General features: G+C 40.7%; 1 protein-coding gene and 3 long non-coding RNA genes across 4 annotated transcripts; 2 read left to right on the forward strand and 2 right to left on the reverse strand.

The window, feature by feature from the left end:
* Nucleotides 1-1030: 1030 nt before the first annotated feature.
* On the forward strand, nt 1031-9063 carry LOC114149890 (uncharacterized). The gene is made up of 7 exons (XM_028025990.1): nt 1031-1336; nt 2150-2212; nt 5789-5812; nt 6566-6655; nt 7273-7373; nt 7981-8151; nt 8944-9063. Exons 1-7 carry the CDS (start codon nt 1123-1125, stop codon nt 9061-9063), a joined length of 783 nt encoding a protein of 260 aa, XP_027881791.1. The 5' UTR covers nt 1031-1122.
* Nucleotides 9064-9797: 734 nt separating this feature from the next.
* Nucleotides 9798-17420, reverse strand: LOC114149706 (uncharacterized). Its single transcript, XR_003596565.1, has 2 exons — nt 17278-17420; nt 9798-10398 (listed from the first exon to the last, which is right to left on the reverse strand). It is a non-coding gene; the product is annotated as an uncharacterized LOC114149706 (long non-coding RNA).
* Nucleotides 11904-13193, reverse strand: LOC114149709 (uncharacterized). The gene is made up of 2 exons (XR_003596568.1): nt 13104-13193; nt 11904-13067 (listed from the first exon to the last, which is right to left on the reverse strand). It is a non-coding gene; the product is annotated as an uncharacterized LOC114149709 (long non-coding RNA).
* LOC114149707 (uncharacterized) lies at nt 13124-14055 on the forward strand. The gene is made up of 2 exons (XR_003596566.1): nt 13124-13213; nt 13244-14055. It is a non-coding gene; the product is annotated as an uncharacterized LOC114149707 (long non-coding RNA).
* Nucleotides 17421-18219: the final 799 nt, after the last annotated feature.

Below are 18219 nucleotides of genomic sequence, written 5' to 3' on the forward strand. Positions count from 1 at the left end.
AGGGGTTGATTGACGGCACTAAGACCCGCCTCCTGGATCTGATTGGTTGTTTCTAGCACTGGGAGGAGGCAGAGGAGATTAGTTTATATTTTTATTTATTTCAGATGATTTGTCACAACATGGAGACACTTTCAATAAATACGGGAAACATTTTGTAACCTGGCTGTAAATTTTAACCTTTATTTCCTCCTTCTACGATTTTCCAGTCTTTTAACCTTTTTATATCTCAAACCTCGCGATGCTTTTAATAGAATGATTGGCGATTCTCACGAGAATTCACGAGACTATTAATTAGCCAACTGCGATTGAGTATTGGGGTCACATGTACCGCTGCAGCGCTACCTGCTAGGTATATTAGCTGGAGCAGAGCTGCAGGAGCCACCTGGTGTGAGCCAGAAGGGAGATAAAATGGCGGAACTGGCCAGGTTGGTGGCGAGTTAGAAGACCAGGTTGGTGGCGAGCTAGAAGACCAGGTTGGTGGCGAGCTAGAAGACCGAGGATAGAGCCAGAGAAAGAATTCACTCTTTTATTGTGATGGAAAACTTCAGTTTCCTACCAGGATTTGAACCAAACACAGTATAATTATCTTGTTCAGCCTTAATTGATCCCAATAACAGGTGTGGCCTCTCAGTTGTGGAACTTTGGGAACAACTGATTGATTTAGTTTCCTTTGTTGTTGTGTTTTTTATTATTTCTTTTCCCCTTATGTTGTTAATGGCCATTTGGATGTTCCCAATAATATTGTAAATATGTATATATATTATTCACATTGCAAATATAAACCAACTCGCAACTACAATTTCCAGCCTATCTGCTCTTTTTGAGTCGTACTTAATTATCTTCTGAGGAAAAATTAGCCTTTACCTTATTGGTCAAAATCCAATTATATTGAATAACAATATAGAATATTGTTATTCTTATAAATATGCTACAATATGTTTAAAAATAATATAGAATATTAAATAATAATCAATCATAAAATAATAATAATGATAAATAATACAAGATATTTTTAATAAACGTTAGTGCAGCTTTAAACCCGTTTGGATCAGAATTTCTCCGGGTTCTGATCCGGTTCCTAAACCCAAAGACAGAAACGACCCAAAAACTGAAAAAGCCCTGATGCACTTGTTCACTTCCGATACCTTTAGTATCAGAACCAGAGAACCGGATCAGATCAGAACCAGGGAACCGGATCAGAACCAGGGAACCGGGTCAGAACCAGTTCTGTCTGTGCTTGCAGAAGGAGCGGCGGCTCCTGGAGAACCGGCGTTTGGACCTGGACATCTGCAAAGCCCGTCTGAAGAAAGCCAAGCAGGCCGAAGCCAAGGCAGCGGTGAGACCAGAACCGAGCCGCCTTACCGGGCCAGAACCTCAAATAAAATAATAATAGAAACATCAGTTACTCTGCTCCCCCACATGGTGGCGCTGTGCTGCTGCTGGAGCTCCAGGTTTGATCAGAACCTGGTGGCAACAAAACAACAGAACACTGTAAAAAATCAACTGTATGGTTTAGATTTGGCCTCTTTTGCTACTTTTCTCTTTATTCTGTTCATCTTTATTCTTTTATTTAAAATCTTTTTATAATTTGATTCATTTGAAGTTCTGCCACCAGTTCAAACCAGACAAACCTCTTCTGGTTGTCACTGACTTTAAATTAATTATTATTTTTATTGTTGTGCTGATCAACCAATCAGATGTTAGAGTCTGTTTGCTGAGTCACAGCAGCAGATCAATTATTTATGATGGGCTGTAGCGCAGAAAATATGAGATATTTCATAACATTAAACAATTCTAACTTGTAATTAAGCTATTTTAAAAACTTAATTTAACAATTTTTTTAGTGCTATTGTGTATTTTATACATTATTGACAGAAATGTCTTTATTTTACATTTGTATTTTATAAATACATTTCTTACTGTTTAATTTTAATATTACAAATATTTAAGAATTTATAGGATTTTTACACTTTTTTATTCTGTATTTTGCAAATATTTGTATTAATTTTCATGTTGTACCGTCGCTGTCCACTAGAGGGCGACATTACCCTCCAGATTTACCCCTCCTGCCTTCCGCTTCTTTCTGATTCTTTTTTATTTAATTCAACTGAAACGTGAAATGAAACAAAGTTTCTCCTTTTGTCTCCAGGCGACTCCAGACTTCCAGGAGACGCGGCCGAGGAACTACGTCCTGTCGGCCAGCGCGTCGGCGGTAAGAGGGCGGCTCAGAGCCGCCATCTGATTGGCTCACAAACAGGAAGTCCGTCACATTCCAGACACCTATGGAATGCGAAATATAAACAGGAGTTTCTGCAGAGATTTTAATAATCTGTCAAATCTATATGCAAAAACACAAGATGTTAATAAATATTTCAGTCTAGTTTCTAAATATCTGAATAAATGTCAAATAAGATCAAACTTTTCAGCAACATATAGGAGCTGCTTTTAAATCAATAATTTCTCCATACTGAGTTTTAAAAAGCAATACTTTCACTGGCAGATGATTTCACTTAAAAACATTTTTCCAGGTTAGAAGTGAAAATCTTAATTATTGTTGGGTTTTTAGTTTTTACAGTGTTCCACCTGCTGCAGATCCTCCAGGATCAGAAAATAAATCCAGTTTCACGTTTTATTATTTACAGTTTGATCATGAAACGGGTCGGATCGGCCTGCAGGAAGTTTCTGCTCACCAGTGAGAAGCTTTACTGGTTTCACTGGGTGAGTCCCAGTGCTGTCGATGATGTCATCGTTTAGCAACCCAGCATTCCTCAGGATGGTTCTGGTTCTGAACCATCCTGAGGAATGCTCAGGATGGTTCTGATGCGTCGTTTCCAGCTTTGCAGGAGTCCTGGTTCAGAATCTCTCAGGGTTCTGGTTGGTTTTACTGCCGTTCCGGGTCGGCACCAACCTGGTTCTGGTTGGTTTTACTGCCGTTCCGGGTCGGCACCAACCTGGTTCTGGTTGGAGCTGAAGGTTCTAGATGATTTTGTTGGTTGTTTGGTTGATTGTGCTGCACTGATTCCGGGTTTCGGGCCGATCAGAGGTATTTACAAACCCGACCTGCTGAATCCGATCTCGGCCGGTACCGATTTCTGTTTTAATCCACCAAGTGGTTAGATGATCTAACATTAGCAACAGAGCATATTGATTCATTTTTTAGAATAATCTGGATTATCTGCTGAATAAGTGATGATTAGGGTCAGATGTGGGATTATTCCAGGACTAGTTTTAATTTGTGGAGTTAATCTGGTGTAAATCTCCCAGCAGTTGTTCTGATTTCCAGTTTGTTTCTGTGATGCGGCTTCAGAGCGACTGGGAAAGCTGGAGCCTGGAGGCCGACCCGGCGGCCGACCCGGCGGCCGACCCGGCGGCGGCGGCGCAGAGGAAGGTTGGCCCGATAAACGGAGTAGATCTGTGTCCCGTAGAACCGGTGGTGGTAGAACAGCAGGTCCAGTTTGTTGGTTTTAGAGTCAGAGAAACTTTTAAATCTACAGAAAAGTTTTGAGAAACACTGAAGATCAGAACCGTTCAGTGAAGCTTAAAAACCAGACAGAGTCCAGTCGGTTCTAACAGGACTCCAGTCCATCTGCCTAGTCAAAGTTTGGTTCAGTTGGTGAGGTGTGAACGCTAATCGACCTCTGACCTCTGGTCCTCCAAACCTCGGTCTGGGTTCAGTTTGAATGTGAACGCCAAGTGGACCGGAGACCGCTCCAACAGCAGGAAGTGGACTACAGCGCACAGCATTCTGGGTAAATACAGCCAAAGCTAATGTGTTAGCCTCGCGCTAGCAGCAGAAATGGCTCCTGTTCTTTAGCCAAAGACTAAAGAGAAATCCTTCAACACTGAAATCTGACATTTAGTTTCCTTTGGTGAAGCAGGAAGTTGCTCTCAGAGGTTTTTGTCTCGTTTCCTTCAGTGGATCCAGGACATGTTAGCTGTTAGCATGACAGAACAGTCAGTCTTCAGTCAGAGGCCTCTTCATATACGCTGTGAGACTGACTGCTACAGCATCATCATCCACAAAGAGTCTTAAATATATTTGAATGACATTTAATTTTGGGATTTATAAAGTATTTTTAAATTGAATTGAAGAGCATTAATAAGAGGCTCATAGATTTATCTTGATTATTTTAGTTTCATGCTGCAGTGTAATTGCGTCTGTTTAACACAGGGGGGCGCTGTAAACCTCCAGCCGCTGCAGCAGTTTGTTCAGAATGTAGTTGAAAGTTCAGCTGCAGCAGTTTCTGATTGAGTTTTACTCTGATCTGCTGAACATCTGGATCAGCTGAACATCTGGATCAGCTGAACATCTGGATCAGCTGAACATCTGGATCAGCTGAGCATCTGGATCAGCTGAACATCTGGATCAGCTGAACATCTGGATCAGCTGAACATCTGGATCAGCTGAACATCTGGATCAGCTGAACATCTGGATCTGCTGAACATCTGGATCAGCTGAACATCTGGATCTGCTGAACATCTGGATCAGCTGAACATCTGGATCTGCTGAACATCTGGATCAGCTGAACATCTGGATCTGCTGAACATCTGGATCTGCCCTCCCAGGTCGGCCATGCTCCTGGGAAACGATCGGCCATTGAAGCGACGCCATGTTGTTCATCTGACTGAAGATATTATCCTGAAGCTGACCAGACATCTCCATTCATCCATTCATTATGGATTCATCCTCACTTTCTGGATCCTTGTGATTCATCCTTTACCCAGAGGAGAAACAGAAACCTCAGTGATTCAGAGGAAAAATACCGACTTGGTGCCTCAGACGTGTAAATTTCCCCAGCGAACGGAGATGAAGACAGTTTACCTCACAAAAACCTTCAGCGTCTTTTACTAAAATGTTTTTCTAACACACAGAACTGAAGTTAACTAATAACTTATGCTAATCCGCTAACAGAGCTAATTTTTAGCTTAGCACTTTAGCATTCTGAAAACATTTAGCTTAGCTTCTCCTAAATAACTTTTCCAGTATCCAGTGTTAATTTGGTTGTTTTGTTGTGATGGTATGATAATCAACAGGTAGTTAGCCTTCTGTTTACCCAGAATGCATTGCTGTAGTTCTACAGTAAACAGTTCTAACTCCCACCTGCAGGTGGCGGTATTTCCTACCTCAGCATTATTTGAAGTCAGGTCATCGTCTGTGATCAGCGCAAAACAAACCGAGCTTTTTAAGTTCTTTAAAAAGTTGATCTGTTTTTTCTCCTCTAGAATCTGGAAGAAGTTTAATGAGGAAAAATGTCGAAATATAAACATGCAAAATTATTTCCAAGTAGCATCAGAAAATCAGATTCTGATCTTAAAAAATCAATAAAACAGCCAGAAATCCTGGAGGGACTCGATGGTCACCATGGTGATACAGAGCTTTACCGTTAGCTGAGCTAGTTTCATGATTAGCTCTTTAGCATTAGCAGTTTCACAGTTTATGATTATATTGGTGTTTTAGCATTAGTATAGCTAATGTTTGTGATTCTTGGTTAGCGCTGCCCACCACAGTAACACTGTACCATTCATCAAGCACAGTGGTGGCAGCATCATGCTGAGGGATGTCTTGCTAGCTCTACTGCCACAAAGTGGATGGATCATCAAAGATGGAGGACTCCGTCTTCTTTGGGGTGTATGTAAATATGTGAGCCTGTGTGGAAACCCACCACATCTGAACCAGTTGACCCGGTTCCCTGTGTCGGCATGGCAACGGGCCGGTTCAGGTGGTTCATGGTGGAAAGTCGAGCTGCGGATTTAATCTGAGAGGTTTCTCTGGTTCTGTTTGTCTCAGCTGCTGAGCGAGGAAGTGGACAAGGTGAGGCCGCCGCAGATAACGGGGAGGGTGGTGTGTTTGTCTGTGTGTGTCTCTGTGTGTGTGTGTGTCTCTGTGTGTGTGTGTGTCTCTGTGTCTCTGTGTGTGTGTGTCTGTGTGTGTGTGTGTCTCTGTGTGGTGTGTGTCTCTGTGTGTGTGTTTGTCTCTGTGTGTCTCTGTGTGTGTGTGTCTGTGTGTGTGTGTGTGTCTGTATGTGTCTCTGTGTGTGTGTGTCTCTGTGTATGTGTCTCTGTGTGTGTGTTCTCTGGGTGTGTGTCTGTGTGTGTGTGTGTCTCTGCGTGGGGGTGTGTGTGTGTGTGTCTGTATGTGTCTCTGTGTGTGTGTGTGTCTCTGTGTGTGTATGTGTCTCTGTGTGTGTTGTCTCTGTGTGTCTCTGTGTGTGTCTCTGTGTGTGGTGTGTTTGTCTCTGTGTGTCTGTGTGTGTGGTGTTTGTCTCTGTGTGTCTCTGTGTGTGTGTGTGTCTCTGTGTGTGTGTTTGTCTCTGTGTGTCTCTGTGGGTGTGTGTCTGTGTGTGTGTGTCTCTGTGTTGTGTGTCTGTGTGGTGTGTGTGTGTGTGGTGTGTTGTGTGTCTGTATGTGTCTCTGTGTGTGTGTGTCTCTGTGTGTGTATGTGCCTCTGTGTGTGTGTGTGTGTGTGTGTGTGTGTGTGTCTCGTGTGTGTGTGTGTAACACCACCAGTTTCCCGACACATGCTACGTTGGTTTTGGGTCAGATGTGATGTGAGTCTCCCCCCCAGGCGGAGCTGGAGCTGCGTGTGGCCCAGACCGAGTTCGACCGGCAGGCGGAGGTGACCCGGCTGCTGCTGGAGGGAATCAGCAGCACACATGTGAGTCAGAGGCGCCGGTCGGGTCCGGTCCGGAGGTGAACCTGATGAGTCACGGTGTGTGACTGTGGATCAGGTTCTTTTCATCTTTTGTAACATTTTAAAGGTACAGGTGTCAAACTCGAGGCCCGTGGGCCAAATCTGGTCCGCCTTAGTGAGCCACATGGATCCAACTTTAATTTAACAGATGCTTAGATATTATTTATCGCTTTTCATTTCTTTATGTCTGAATCTGATCAGATGTAAAAACTGTGAAAGTTTAAAACGTTTTAATCTGATAAATCTGAAACTTTCTGACCGTTTTTGACCTTTGAGGTCATTCAGGGTCTGGATGTGACCTGAATGAAAATCAGTTGGATTCTCCTGATTTAAGAACCGAATGTCTCCAACCAACCTGAGTGAAAAAGTATTCACACCCTCAACCTGCTGCTGAGTCGCTAACCACACTCTGGATGACCTTTGACCTGCTCTGCTTTGATGAATTGGTTTAAAACATATTGGACAGTTTTCCAACAAGAATGACCTGATTCAGATTAAAGTCTGGACTTTGACTAGGCCACTCCAGAGCTTTTGTTTCCTCTGTGTGATCCTAACTCTTCCTCCTCCTCCTCTTCCTCCAGCTGAACCACCTCAGGTGTCTGCAGGACTTTGCGGAGGCTCAGGCCACGTACTTCGCTCAGTGTCATCACTACATGCAGGACCTGCAGAGGGAGCTGAACAGGTGAGGCGCTGCAGCGCCACCTTCTGTCAGACCTTACCTCAGAACATCTGACATATTTAAATTAATTTAATGGTAATTTCTAACATATTTATATTAATTTAATGATCATTTCCAACATTCAGACACTTCCGAGTAGAAAAGTCATCAATAAAACATCTTTACTGAAGTTTAATACTTAAAATATCATCAGTTTAAAACTAGTTTGGCAGGAAACATTCATATCAAATATTAATGACATTTAGTTGTTTTTTAACTCTTTAGAGGCCAGAATTATTATTTAGTTCAAATTATTATTTAGTTTGAAACAAAATATTAGTTTCAAATTAATAAATTAATGAATAACGAGATGAAAATATACTGAAAAATCAGCAAACAGCTCCAGATACCTGAGTTCAGTCAGTTTCCTCTGGGTCCAATCAGTTCTTCTGGGTCCAGTCAGTTCCTCTGGGTCCAATCAGTTTCTTCTGGGTCGGGGAGCTGATCCATCAGAACCAGATCAGACGGTTTCTCTGTTGGCTCCATGGTTCTGAATCTGCCGGTTCTTTGGGTTCAGATTATCGGGTCGGGTCGGTTGAACCTCTGGGATTATTTGCTTGTTTTGCTGCAGATGTGCGAACTCAGCCGTCGGCCCCCCGCTGCCCTCCGGCCCCCGACCCGGTTCCGACCGCCTTCCCGTCCGGCCGCCTGTCTCCCGGCGCCTCGGGCTCCAGGAAGGCCAAGGTTCTGTACGGACTACGACGCTCACGACGCCAGAGAACTGTCCCTGCTGGCCGACGAGGTCAGTCTGACCCGACCCGACCCGACCCTGACCACCGACCAGAACCGCAGAATAACTAGATATCCACAAACTGATCAGGTTATTCTGTGGTTCCCGAACATGTTGACTGATGGGAAACGTTAGTCTGGGAACGAAAATATTATATTCAGCTGTTGACTGTAAAAAATTATTTAAAGATTAAATAATGTAATTTAATTAATTCACACTATTTGATATACGCATAAAAAACCCTATGTAAATACAGTGAGAAGATTAAGTTCTTATTTTTAGTCGTTTTATTCCTGTTCTGGGATCGATTGGTAATGCCTCCACCCGCCACTAGGGGGAGTTTTCATAAAAAAACGCTCAGCTCTCTCTCTCTGTTTCGCTGCTGCTGTTTTTTTTAGTAAATTGATACAAATAATAACAGTGAGTTGGATCAATAACTTTAATCTGGATTAATCCCAACAGAATCTAGATTATAATGACATTATTAACCATTTCCTGGTCAGTGTTTTAAATGAGTTAAATATTTAACAGATTTTTATCGTTCTTTCTCTAAGCTTGTGTTGTGATGCTGAAGTTTCAGAAAGAGCAGAAGCTTCTTAAAGAGACAGAGGCCCAATTTCAAGTTCAGATTTCTTTGACGCTGTGCTTGATACATTTAAACAGCAGTGAAACTCTTAAAGGGCCAGTGTTTGATTTCTGCCTGGTCATTCTGTCAGTTAGCTCCTTCTGGAAACTTGCTTAAGTTTTAGATGTTTTTTTTTAAATTATTATTTATTTTGACCCGTTTCCTGTGTTTCTGTCCAGGTCATCACTGTCTACACGGTACAGGAATGGATCCTGATTGGCTGGTTGGATGAGCGGGGCAACGAGAAAGGCAAAGTACCTGTTGACCTACCTGGAGCTGCTAAGCTAATGGACCGTTAGCATTCTGTCTGATGAAACATGTGAACCCTCTGGTAGACTCAGTTCAGTTTCAGATTCAGTTCAGTTTCAGATTTAGTTCAGATTCAGTTCAGATTCAGTTCAGATTCGGTTCAGATTTAGTTTCAGATTCAGTTCAGACTTAGTTCAGATTCGGTTTCAGATTCAGTTCAGATTTAGTTCAGATTTAGTTCAGATTCAGTTCAGATTCAGTTCAGATTCAGTTCAGACTTAGTTCAGATTCAGTTCAGATTCAGTTCAGATTTAGTTCAGATTTAGTTCAGATTTAGTTCAGATTCAGTTCAGACTTAGTTCAGATTTAGTTCAGATTCAGTTCAGACTTAGTTCAGATTCAGTTCAGATTCAGTTCAGATTCGGTTCAGGGATTTTTATCCGACACCTTTCCTTGGAGAAAAAACCAGAAACGTTTTAGCGATGCTCTCAGATGAAACCAGGAAAGTTTCCTGGAATCTGATCTGGTTCATTAAATCACACCAACGTGTATTTGGGCCCCATATGGTTTCTTCTCAGGTCCGATGGGTTTCGAAGTGGATCTGGGCTCAAAATGGCTTAATGTTTGGGACCCAGTTGGGTCATTAACATTTTTTAAAGAGCCATTATGGGTCCCAGTTTACCCATCGGTCTCCTGCATCAGACCCACAGAGGCCATTAAAACCAACCCGTTATGCAACCAGTGGTCAGTACCGTATGGGGCCCATTTCTCAGTCATTTTATACGTAAACGCTCGTGGCATTATGATGCGTTTTGGTTTTATCTCTGAAGTTTGAGCCCCTATGTGGGAAAACTCACCAGTTACAACCAGTAAGCTAATTGTTTTGGTGCTAACGGCTACTAGCAAAGCAGGATGAAAACATTTCCCTCCATTTTATTCATTCTGACACTGACGGGAATGTTTAGCTCAAACCATCAGAGCTGCTTGCAAACTGGATTTCAGCTACATTGATGTGCAGCAGCCATCTTGGATTCTGAACATACGGCTGTTTACAGAACTTTAAATTTCCCAGTTTTAATTCCAACTTTGGGTTTTTCCTCCATAAGAAGCTTCATTTCCTTCATACTGTAAAGTTTCAGTAAACATTTCTGACACCCGAGTTTTAAAAAATCACCTGAAAATACCAAGAAGTTCGGAAAGTTTGTTTTTTTTTACCAGTTGTAGCCTCAAAATTCAAAATGGCTGCCTTGAGTCTAGACAGTCTGCAAGTTGGAAAACATTTATTTAACTTTCTGATTAGCTGAAGCTCAATGGGTCAATATCTCACCTGATACACTCAAAATCATCTTGTTTACGCGCTTCATCAGTGTCTGGATGATCACCTGCTGAGAGATTAATCGCTATTAGCTTCTATTAGCAGTTAGCATCGTAACACAAAATTAGCAAGACTTAATGGTTTCTGGATTGTAGTTGATTAAGTCTAATTTGGTGAAGGTTTGAGCTACTTAGCAGCTGCTGATTGGTTCAGAAGACAGAAACATGAAGAATCACAAGCTAAGTCAGGGAGCTAATGCTAAAGACGCTAGCATTGCACTTATTTATAGTTCTGTTTTGTACCATTTTTTTTTTTACTGAATTATTTCATTATTGTAGCATATTTGTGTTGGTGTTTGTTTGCACAACATGTCAACAGAGACCAAGCTAGTTGCTAGCAGCTTTAGCAGTAGAAGCTAGCTTAGCTTGCGGGTTAAAGAGTGTTTTCTTCTGTTTCAATTGAAAAACAAACATAAAAAACATACTTTACATAAATAAACTTAGTGGCTTGTTGGTAACAAACTGTTGCCGTTCATTGAATTGGTGATGAATTATTTTCATTATGGCAGCTCAGAGGAACGATCTGGTTAGCCGCTTAGCTAGGAGGCTAACGGCGCCGCAGCTGCTTCTCTCCAAACAAAACTAATTCAGGATAAAAATATTTCTACTTTCCTTTTCAGCTTTGATTATTTTCAAACTCAAATATTTTCTACCAGTTTCTACAGTCATAAAACTTCAGTTTTGATCCTTAAGAATGAATTAATAATTAGTCTTATTTAAAGCCAGATTACTTTATGCTCTTCTTCATTCATTATTCAGATTTTGTGATGAAAAGACATTATTACACTTTAACAAAACTAATGAAAATCTCTCCACTGATTTAATTTCTTTAAGAACATTAAATTATTCTTATGTATTTAGATTCAGTTCAGTTATCAGGAAAATGTTATTTTAAAAAAAGGAAATCAAAATCATGGCTGTTTAGTCACAAATCAGAGCTAAAAAAAGACTTCAGAGGAAACGCTGTGATTTGACTAGGACCTGTTATCTGTCGGATTTTATTAGTTGCTGGTTCAGAGTTCAGAACTAAATTTAATATTTAATACGATTTCACTCATACTAGTGAATTTAATGCGCAGTTTAATGAAAGTTTATTTCTGATTTGAACATTTATTTACATTTTACTTTTATAATTCATGAAAATCCTCCCAGTAAATGATTTAAACACAAGTACAAAACACAGAATCTGGGAAATGAAACACTTTTAAAATGAATAAAGATCTATTTAGTAGATTTCTGTCCCTCAGCAGCTGTTTGCTGTGAACTGGCAGGAAGTGATGTCATGGATCTGACTCAGGATCAGATTGTTTTAGAGCGGCGTCGTCAGATTTGTTTTCCTACGATTCATGACGCTGCAGTTTTACTGTTTATGTGGAAACTGCAGCAGGATGCATTTATTATCGTTATGATTTAGATTGTTTGATCGTTGGTGTGATGCTAAGGTTTAGAACAACATATCAGAAATATAAAGCAGCTGTATTCATAGTAATAACAAAATGCAACAACTGTAAAAAACTCAAATGTTCAGCAGTTTTTTATTTGAATCTGAAATACGAGGCAGAGCAGCTGAAACATGAGAGCCAGGAATCGGCTCCGATCTCGTTTTACCATAAACACGTTTTATTTTCGTCGGTGGAACATTTTTATTAGTTGCTGCGGTTTCTGGGGTCCGTTCAGTTTAACCCTTTAACACCCAAAGATTCACAAACATTCAGCTTTTCTCTGTAAGCTTAATTTAAAATTATTAAGCATTTTGTACAAATGTTGCACCAAAATGACAGATGTACATTTTATGATACGGTGAATCACAGCTTCCATGTTTTCATGGTGGAGATGGCCAGCGGGGTTCAGTGCTGGGATGTTAAACTGAAGTGATTTTGTGGTCAGTGGAAATATTCTGCAGATGAAGAAACTTGAGACTTTTGTTCAGGGAAAACAAGCAGTTTCGGCCTAAAACCTAGAAAACAGAACCATAAGCAGGAAGTAAATGGTGATTTAGTTTCGGCTGTGAATGCAGACTCAGCGTCACTTTCGTCAGACTCGCTCCCCAACACGACTGTCTGTTCGCTCACGTTGGTCCCAAAGCTCTGGGACGGAGTCGCTGTCAGGAAACACCGGCTTTGTCTGGACAGACTAAAGTTCTGTCTGCGGAGCATCAGGATGATGCAGCGACTGGCCAGCAGGGGTCAGCAGAGGTCGTCCTTCAGCCGTCGTCTGGACGCGCTAGCTTCACGCTAAACATAGCAACCTTCCAGCTGTTGCTGCGTCTCCATGGAAACACGGCTTGAGTTCAGTTTCCTCCTGGTTAACACGCGAACATCCAGATCTCTCCTGTTCGATGGGGACCAACATGTTTCTACCAGTTGCCTCATTGGCCCCAAACTCCACTGATGTGAGAGAGAAACTTTGCCCACCCAGTGATTTTCCTAAAGGTCTCCGTTATCCACACTAGAAACACCATCGGTGGGTCATCACCTCCTTCTGGTAATAAATAGTTGGTTGACTTTAATCCTGTTTTCTGCTGGTCCTGGTGAAACAGGACCAGCAGGATCCAGATCTGCTTCAGTCAGACGCCTTCAACTCCACAGGTAAATGTAGGTCATCTGATTCCCTGAACGTCTCCTTTAGCAGTGAGCAGCATCACTAGGTCTCTGTTGGGTGGGTCAACCCCAACCCCAACCTCAACCCCAACCTCAACCCTAACCCTAACCCCAACCCCCCAGATCACTTTAGTCTTTTCACAAACCAGAGCTGGGAGAATATGTCATCGTTTGGGATGGGAAAGTGGCGAGAAGCTAAACGGGCGTCTTAGAGATGAATGGTCAGGTGACCAGCGGTCAGGTGACCAGCGGTCAGTGACCAGCGGTCAGTGACCAGCGGTCAGGTGACCAGCGGTCAGGTGACCAGCCCAGGCTCACCCCGATCCTGATCCTTCTGCAGGTTTAATAAAATCCAGCCGATTAATTAATGAGAGAAAATAAACGTTAGAGGTTGATGGTAAACCGTTGGGTCATGAAGTTCAAACTACTTTACATGACTCAGTTGTTATAAACATGCTGCATGTCAAATATGACTGAAAACATTCAACTTTATAATTCAGCATCTTGAAACTGGGTCTGTGTCTTTAAGAAGCTCCTGCTCTTTCTGAGGCTCCGCCTCCAGGAAGTCATCCCAACATGGCTGCTCTATTAACCCTTTAATGTTTGTACCAGTGCTGCTCTGAGAACCTGATGCAGCTCCAGCTTCTGGCAAGTCTGAAGGGGGAGGAGCTGCGCCTCGGAGGCGGGGCTAGGCCCATCCAGGTGTTTTAAACAGCTGAATGGTTGCCATGGAGATGAAAGGATTTCTGAAACATAAATGAATCAAAGCGACGCTGCAGGTTACAACATTATAACATGATATAAAAATAAAACAGTGGATTTGACGCGACACCGGCCCTTTAAATGTTCCCGGCTCAGCGTCCAGACAGTGATGTCACATAAACAAAGTCTGAGTCATTCATCAACACCTCTTCAGTTTATTGTTTCACAGAAATCGGTGCGGTGATGAAATCCTGTCATTGTGAGTCCTCTCCGCGTTGAGTCATCAATAAAGCAGGTCAAAGGTCGCAGCGGCTGACTTGTGTTGAGCGCTGCGTCCTCCTGAACGGCCGCAAAGTGAAATCCTGAGAGAACTCCAGACGTGACCCAACCGGATCCGAACAGAACCGGGCAGAGAGAAACCAGAAATCTGGTTTAAATCAAACCGACAGACATCCTGAGGAAAAGTTCAGACTAAACTGGTTTTACTGGTTTTACTGGATTAAACGACACCAGAACAGATTCAGATGTTCATTCTGATAGTTTGGATGTTTATGAAATAAGAGTCTAATATCAGACATTAAAATGTTTTTATTGTAATATAAACTGTATTTTATCTCAGGTGAAAAAGCGTCTGACCAGATAAATAAAAATTAATAAACCAGTGAATAAATGAAAATGAGCTCAATAATTTCCATTCTGATTATTAAAACTTTAAGGAAAATTCTGTTTACAGAAACATAATAATTCATTTTATTTATAGTTTTATTTATTTTGAATATTTAAAATATCTTCAGGTGGAAGTTTTCTTTATAAAATTAAAGTTTACTTATGAAATTGCATAATTATTAATTATTATCAAAATATAATTATTAAATAATCTCAAAATGACAATATCCTCGTTTATCACAATAATTTATCATCCAATCTCACTCTGCTCTTTAAAACACGAAACATCAAAATGAAAGAAGCCGACGCCACATTCCAGCATATTAGTGGAAAATTTAGTGGAAGGAAAGGTTTTGGTAGAGTAACATGCAGAAAGATAACTGAAACCGGACCCAGATGGATCCGACCAGAACCATCAGAACTGATCACTAGTTTAGAAAGTGGATGGTTACGGTTTTAAAGCTTAGAAATGTCTTTGTGTTTATTTCAGATTTAAAGTTTTTAAAAGTTTTATAGGAGAAACAAACGAGACGTGAAATAAATCTGCTCCTAAAACTGAACCAAACCCAGAAATCACAGCAACTGACAGCAGATCCACAGAAACAGCCACGGTTTCTGTCGCTTTGTGGCGGTGACTGTTGCCATGACAACGGTGGGGGCGGGGCGTCGCATGATCTAACGGTTTCTGATTTAATCTTTGAGATTCTCTGATTTAAGAAACTGAACTCTGAGGGGAACTGTTGACGTGTTTTCAGCATGATCAGAGCGCGGGCTTTGACTGGACCATGCGCAGTGTGTGTGTGTGTGTGTGTGTGTAAATAAAGTGTCGTTTTGTTGCTTCAGTGTTTTAACTCTTTGGTTAAATGTGATTTTTTTGGCATCTCATTTCTCCTGGATTGATGTTCAATAAACAGCATGTGTGTCACAGACGCTGCGTTGTTGGAGTGGTCATTGAACGCATCGCAGCAGGATGTCCAAGCTGCGGTCTGGGGGCCATTTGTGGCCCGCACAGTGATTTTTATGTTTATCATAACAGAATAAATTAAATCTTAAACTAGTTCTGAAGCTTCTTTCATCTTCACATTTTAACAGATGAATTAAATCTTTTCTCCTAAATTTATCTTAATTTTATTGTAAATAAAAGCACAAAAATCAACTTTTACCCCCAATTTATTGTAGCTGCAAGAAAAATAAACCCGAAAAAACCCAGAAAACTGTGAACCTGTCTTATTTTAATAGATTTTTAATAGCTTTGTCTCCAACCAATGACTTATTTTTTGTTTTTAAAAGAGAATTAGCATTTCTAGTTTAATATTGAACAAATAAAAATATTCAGCAACTTTATATTTATAGTTGTTCTTGTTTGTCCAACAACTTTAATTAGAAACAGTTTTGACCCTGATGGCAAAAGTTTTGTTTCCTGAGGCCAAAGTCTCTTCAGGGATTTGACTAGACCCTTCCTCTGAATCAAACATGGCTGCTCACAAAAAGCTGAGGTTGCTGCAGAAATGATTAGAAGGTGAAAAAATATAAAAACATATTTTATTGTCCTTCAGAGTAACAGCAGCAAAAATATCAGGCAATAAAAGTGACAAAGATCAAATTTATTTTAAAAAACAGAATTAGGAATAACAATGTACCACAAAGGGAAATTATTTTCAATAAATTACAATAAATCTTGACCTTGCTTATTTCTTTCAATGTTGATTTAAATTTATTTAAGTTTATTATCACTTTTACAAATTAATCAGGATCAATGAAGTTTGGCTTGTTGACAGAAAAACATTTAGTGTCAAAATGAAAACTGGGTTTTACAAAAATAATGACAAAAATACGTAACCCAAAATAAGTGATTATATAAATATTAACCTTAACTAACCTGATTGATTGATTGGTGATAGTAGTGAGTTCTTTAGATAAAACTTTGTTTATTATGATTACCGGTAGTTTGTGACGTAAATATTTGGATTTAATTTACATTTAGTAGGAATCAGTTTTTTCTTCATATTAAATGTTTTTATGTCAACAAAGCCAAGTTATGTAAATCCTGACCGAATAGTAAAAGCAATAAAAGGTAAAACAGCAGAAGGAGTGAATAGTTTTAAAGGTGAGGAACATTTTCCTGCCGGTGTGTGAACGTGTCATCAGCTGCTTTCTGTTTCCATGGTGACTCAAACAGGAAGTTTAGTTCATCATCGGAGCCGCAGCAGGAGAAAAGCTGCGTGTCTCCTTTAAGAAAACAGGAAGTGTTTCTCCCTGAGGAATCCTCGCTGTTCTTTTTAGATTAACCAGCAGACTGTCCCACTTCGGGCCTTAAAATTGTTTTAAGGTTTTGATTGATTGTTTTAGTCGCGGCACCGGGAGGCTCAGTGGCGCATGTGACTGGAAGCAGGGCGTTCTTTGACGCGTTTGTTGGTTAAAGTGACTGAGGTGTAATTTGGAGTTAATTGTAGATTACTTTAAACAAGGGAGTGCGATGGAAGAATGCGAAGAATGTGATGACTCAGATAATTGTAGTATGAACCTGGACACGATGCCGGATCAGAAAAGATTCTTCACGTTCCCTTTAAAGGGAAAGTCCCTTCATCAGACGTTCCCTCTAAAGTCTCATAAAGGGAAATAAATTGTTTAATTTTAACACTTTCACCCGCTTTCATTCGTGTGGACAGGAAGCCGTAACAAACCGCGTTCGGCCGCCTATGCTAGCAGAGATTAGCTGGTATAAAAACCCTCAGGACCAATAAAACACGGAGCTAAAACAGATAAAACAATAGATTCACATTTACTTCGTTTGAAACCAAGTTCGCTGATGTGTATCTTAGACACCGTGAAAAATAAAATACATCTGCTTAAGTGATTTTGTTTGACACAAAACATGAATACATAGAAATGCTAACTCCATGAGCTAATGCAGCTCTAAACATGTCCGAGGGCTGCGAACTTTATGGAGTGTTGCGCTGCCGTTAGCCGTTAGCCGTTAGCTTGTTCTGACGAATATGGCTGCAGTTCAGAGTCAAAGATGAAGAATATCCTCCTCTTCCTCTTGTCCGTGGGGTATTTCAGCCCAAAGTTTTTTGTTGTTGTTTTTTTTTTGTTTTTTTTAGACTTTATTTATTGTAATAAACAACAATACAATTGATTTCAGCCCAAAGTGCTGACTGACAGGAGACTAGCAACACTTGCTCTTATTTTTCGGTTTAAATGAAGGCACATCTCATTATGAACTAAACTACAGCACCCCCTAGTGGCCACTATGGGTAACCACCTACAATCAGCATATAGAAACATGGAGCGGACATTTACAGCTAGTGTCGCAGAAACTTTGTTTAAACATCATGAACAGCAGCGTTTTATTGAAGCCAGAAAATGAAACCACGACATGAATCTTGTTAACAAGGCATCAGAGTTAGCTAATGCTAACGTGAAGAATGTAGCAGCCAAAAAAACATAGTGCAGCTCTGTCCTGAAGGAGCTAGCAGCTAGCGCTAACATCGGGCAGGATGCTACTACTAGCAAAACAGCCAGAATGTCAGTAAATCCTGTCTGGAGTAAAGTTGATCATTTTAACATTTGCAGCTTAATGTTTCGAACTGATCGTCAGATTAAAAATGTTTGGTAAATTCGTTTTTATACCAGAGTTTTTTTCTGCATCATCTGAGGACGTTTCTCAGATCTGGGAACATTAAAAATTTAAAGTAACCAGGCACTTTGAAAAAGTTCTGACTGGAGGAAAACATGAGGAACTAATTCAGCCAAGAACCGAACATTTTGACTGAACCGGTTCAGATTCAGCCGATTACAGAATCACCGGGAGAAATAAAAATGGCGGCTGGAAGTCCATGACCTCGTTTAGCTGTTCTGCAG

This window comes from Xiphophorus couchianus, chromosome 8 (genome assembly GCF_001444195.1).
Source record: "Xiphophorus couchianus chromosome 8, X_couchianus-1.0, whole genome shotgun sequence".
Classification (NCBI taxonomy): domain Eukaryota; kingdom Metazoa; phylum Chordata; class Actinopteri; order Cyprinodontiformes; family Poeciliidae; genus Xiphophorus; species Xiphophorus couchianus.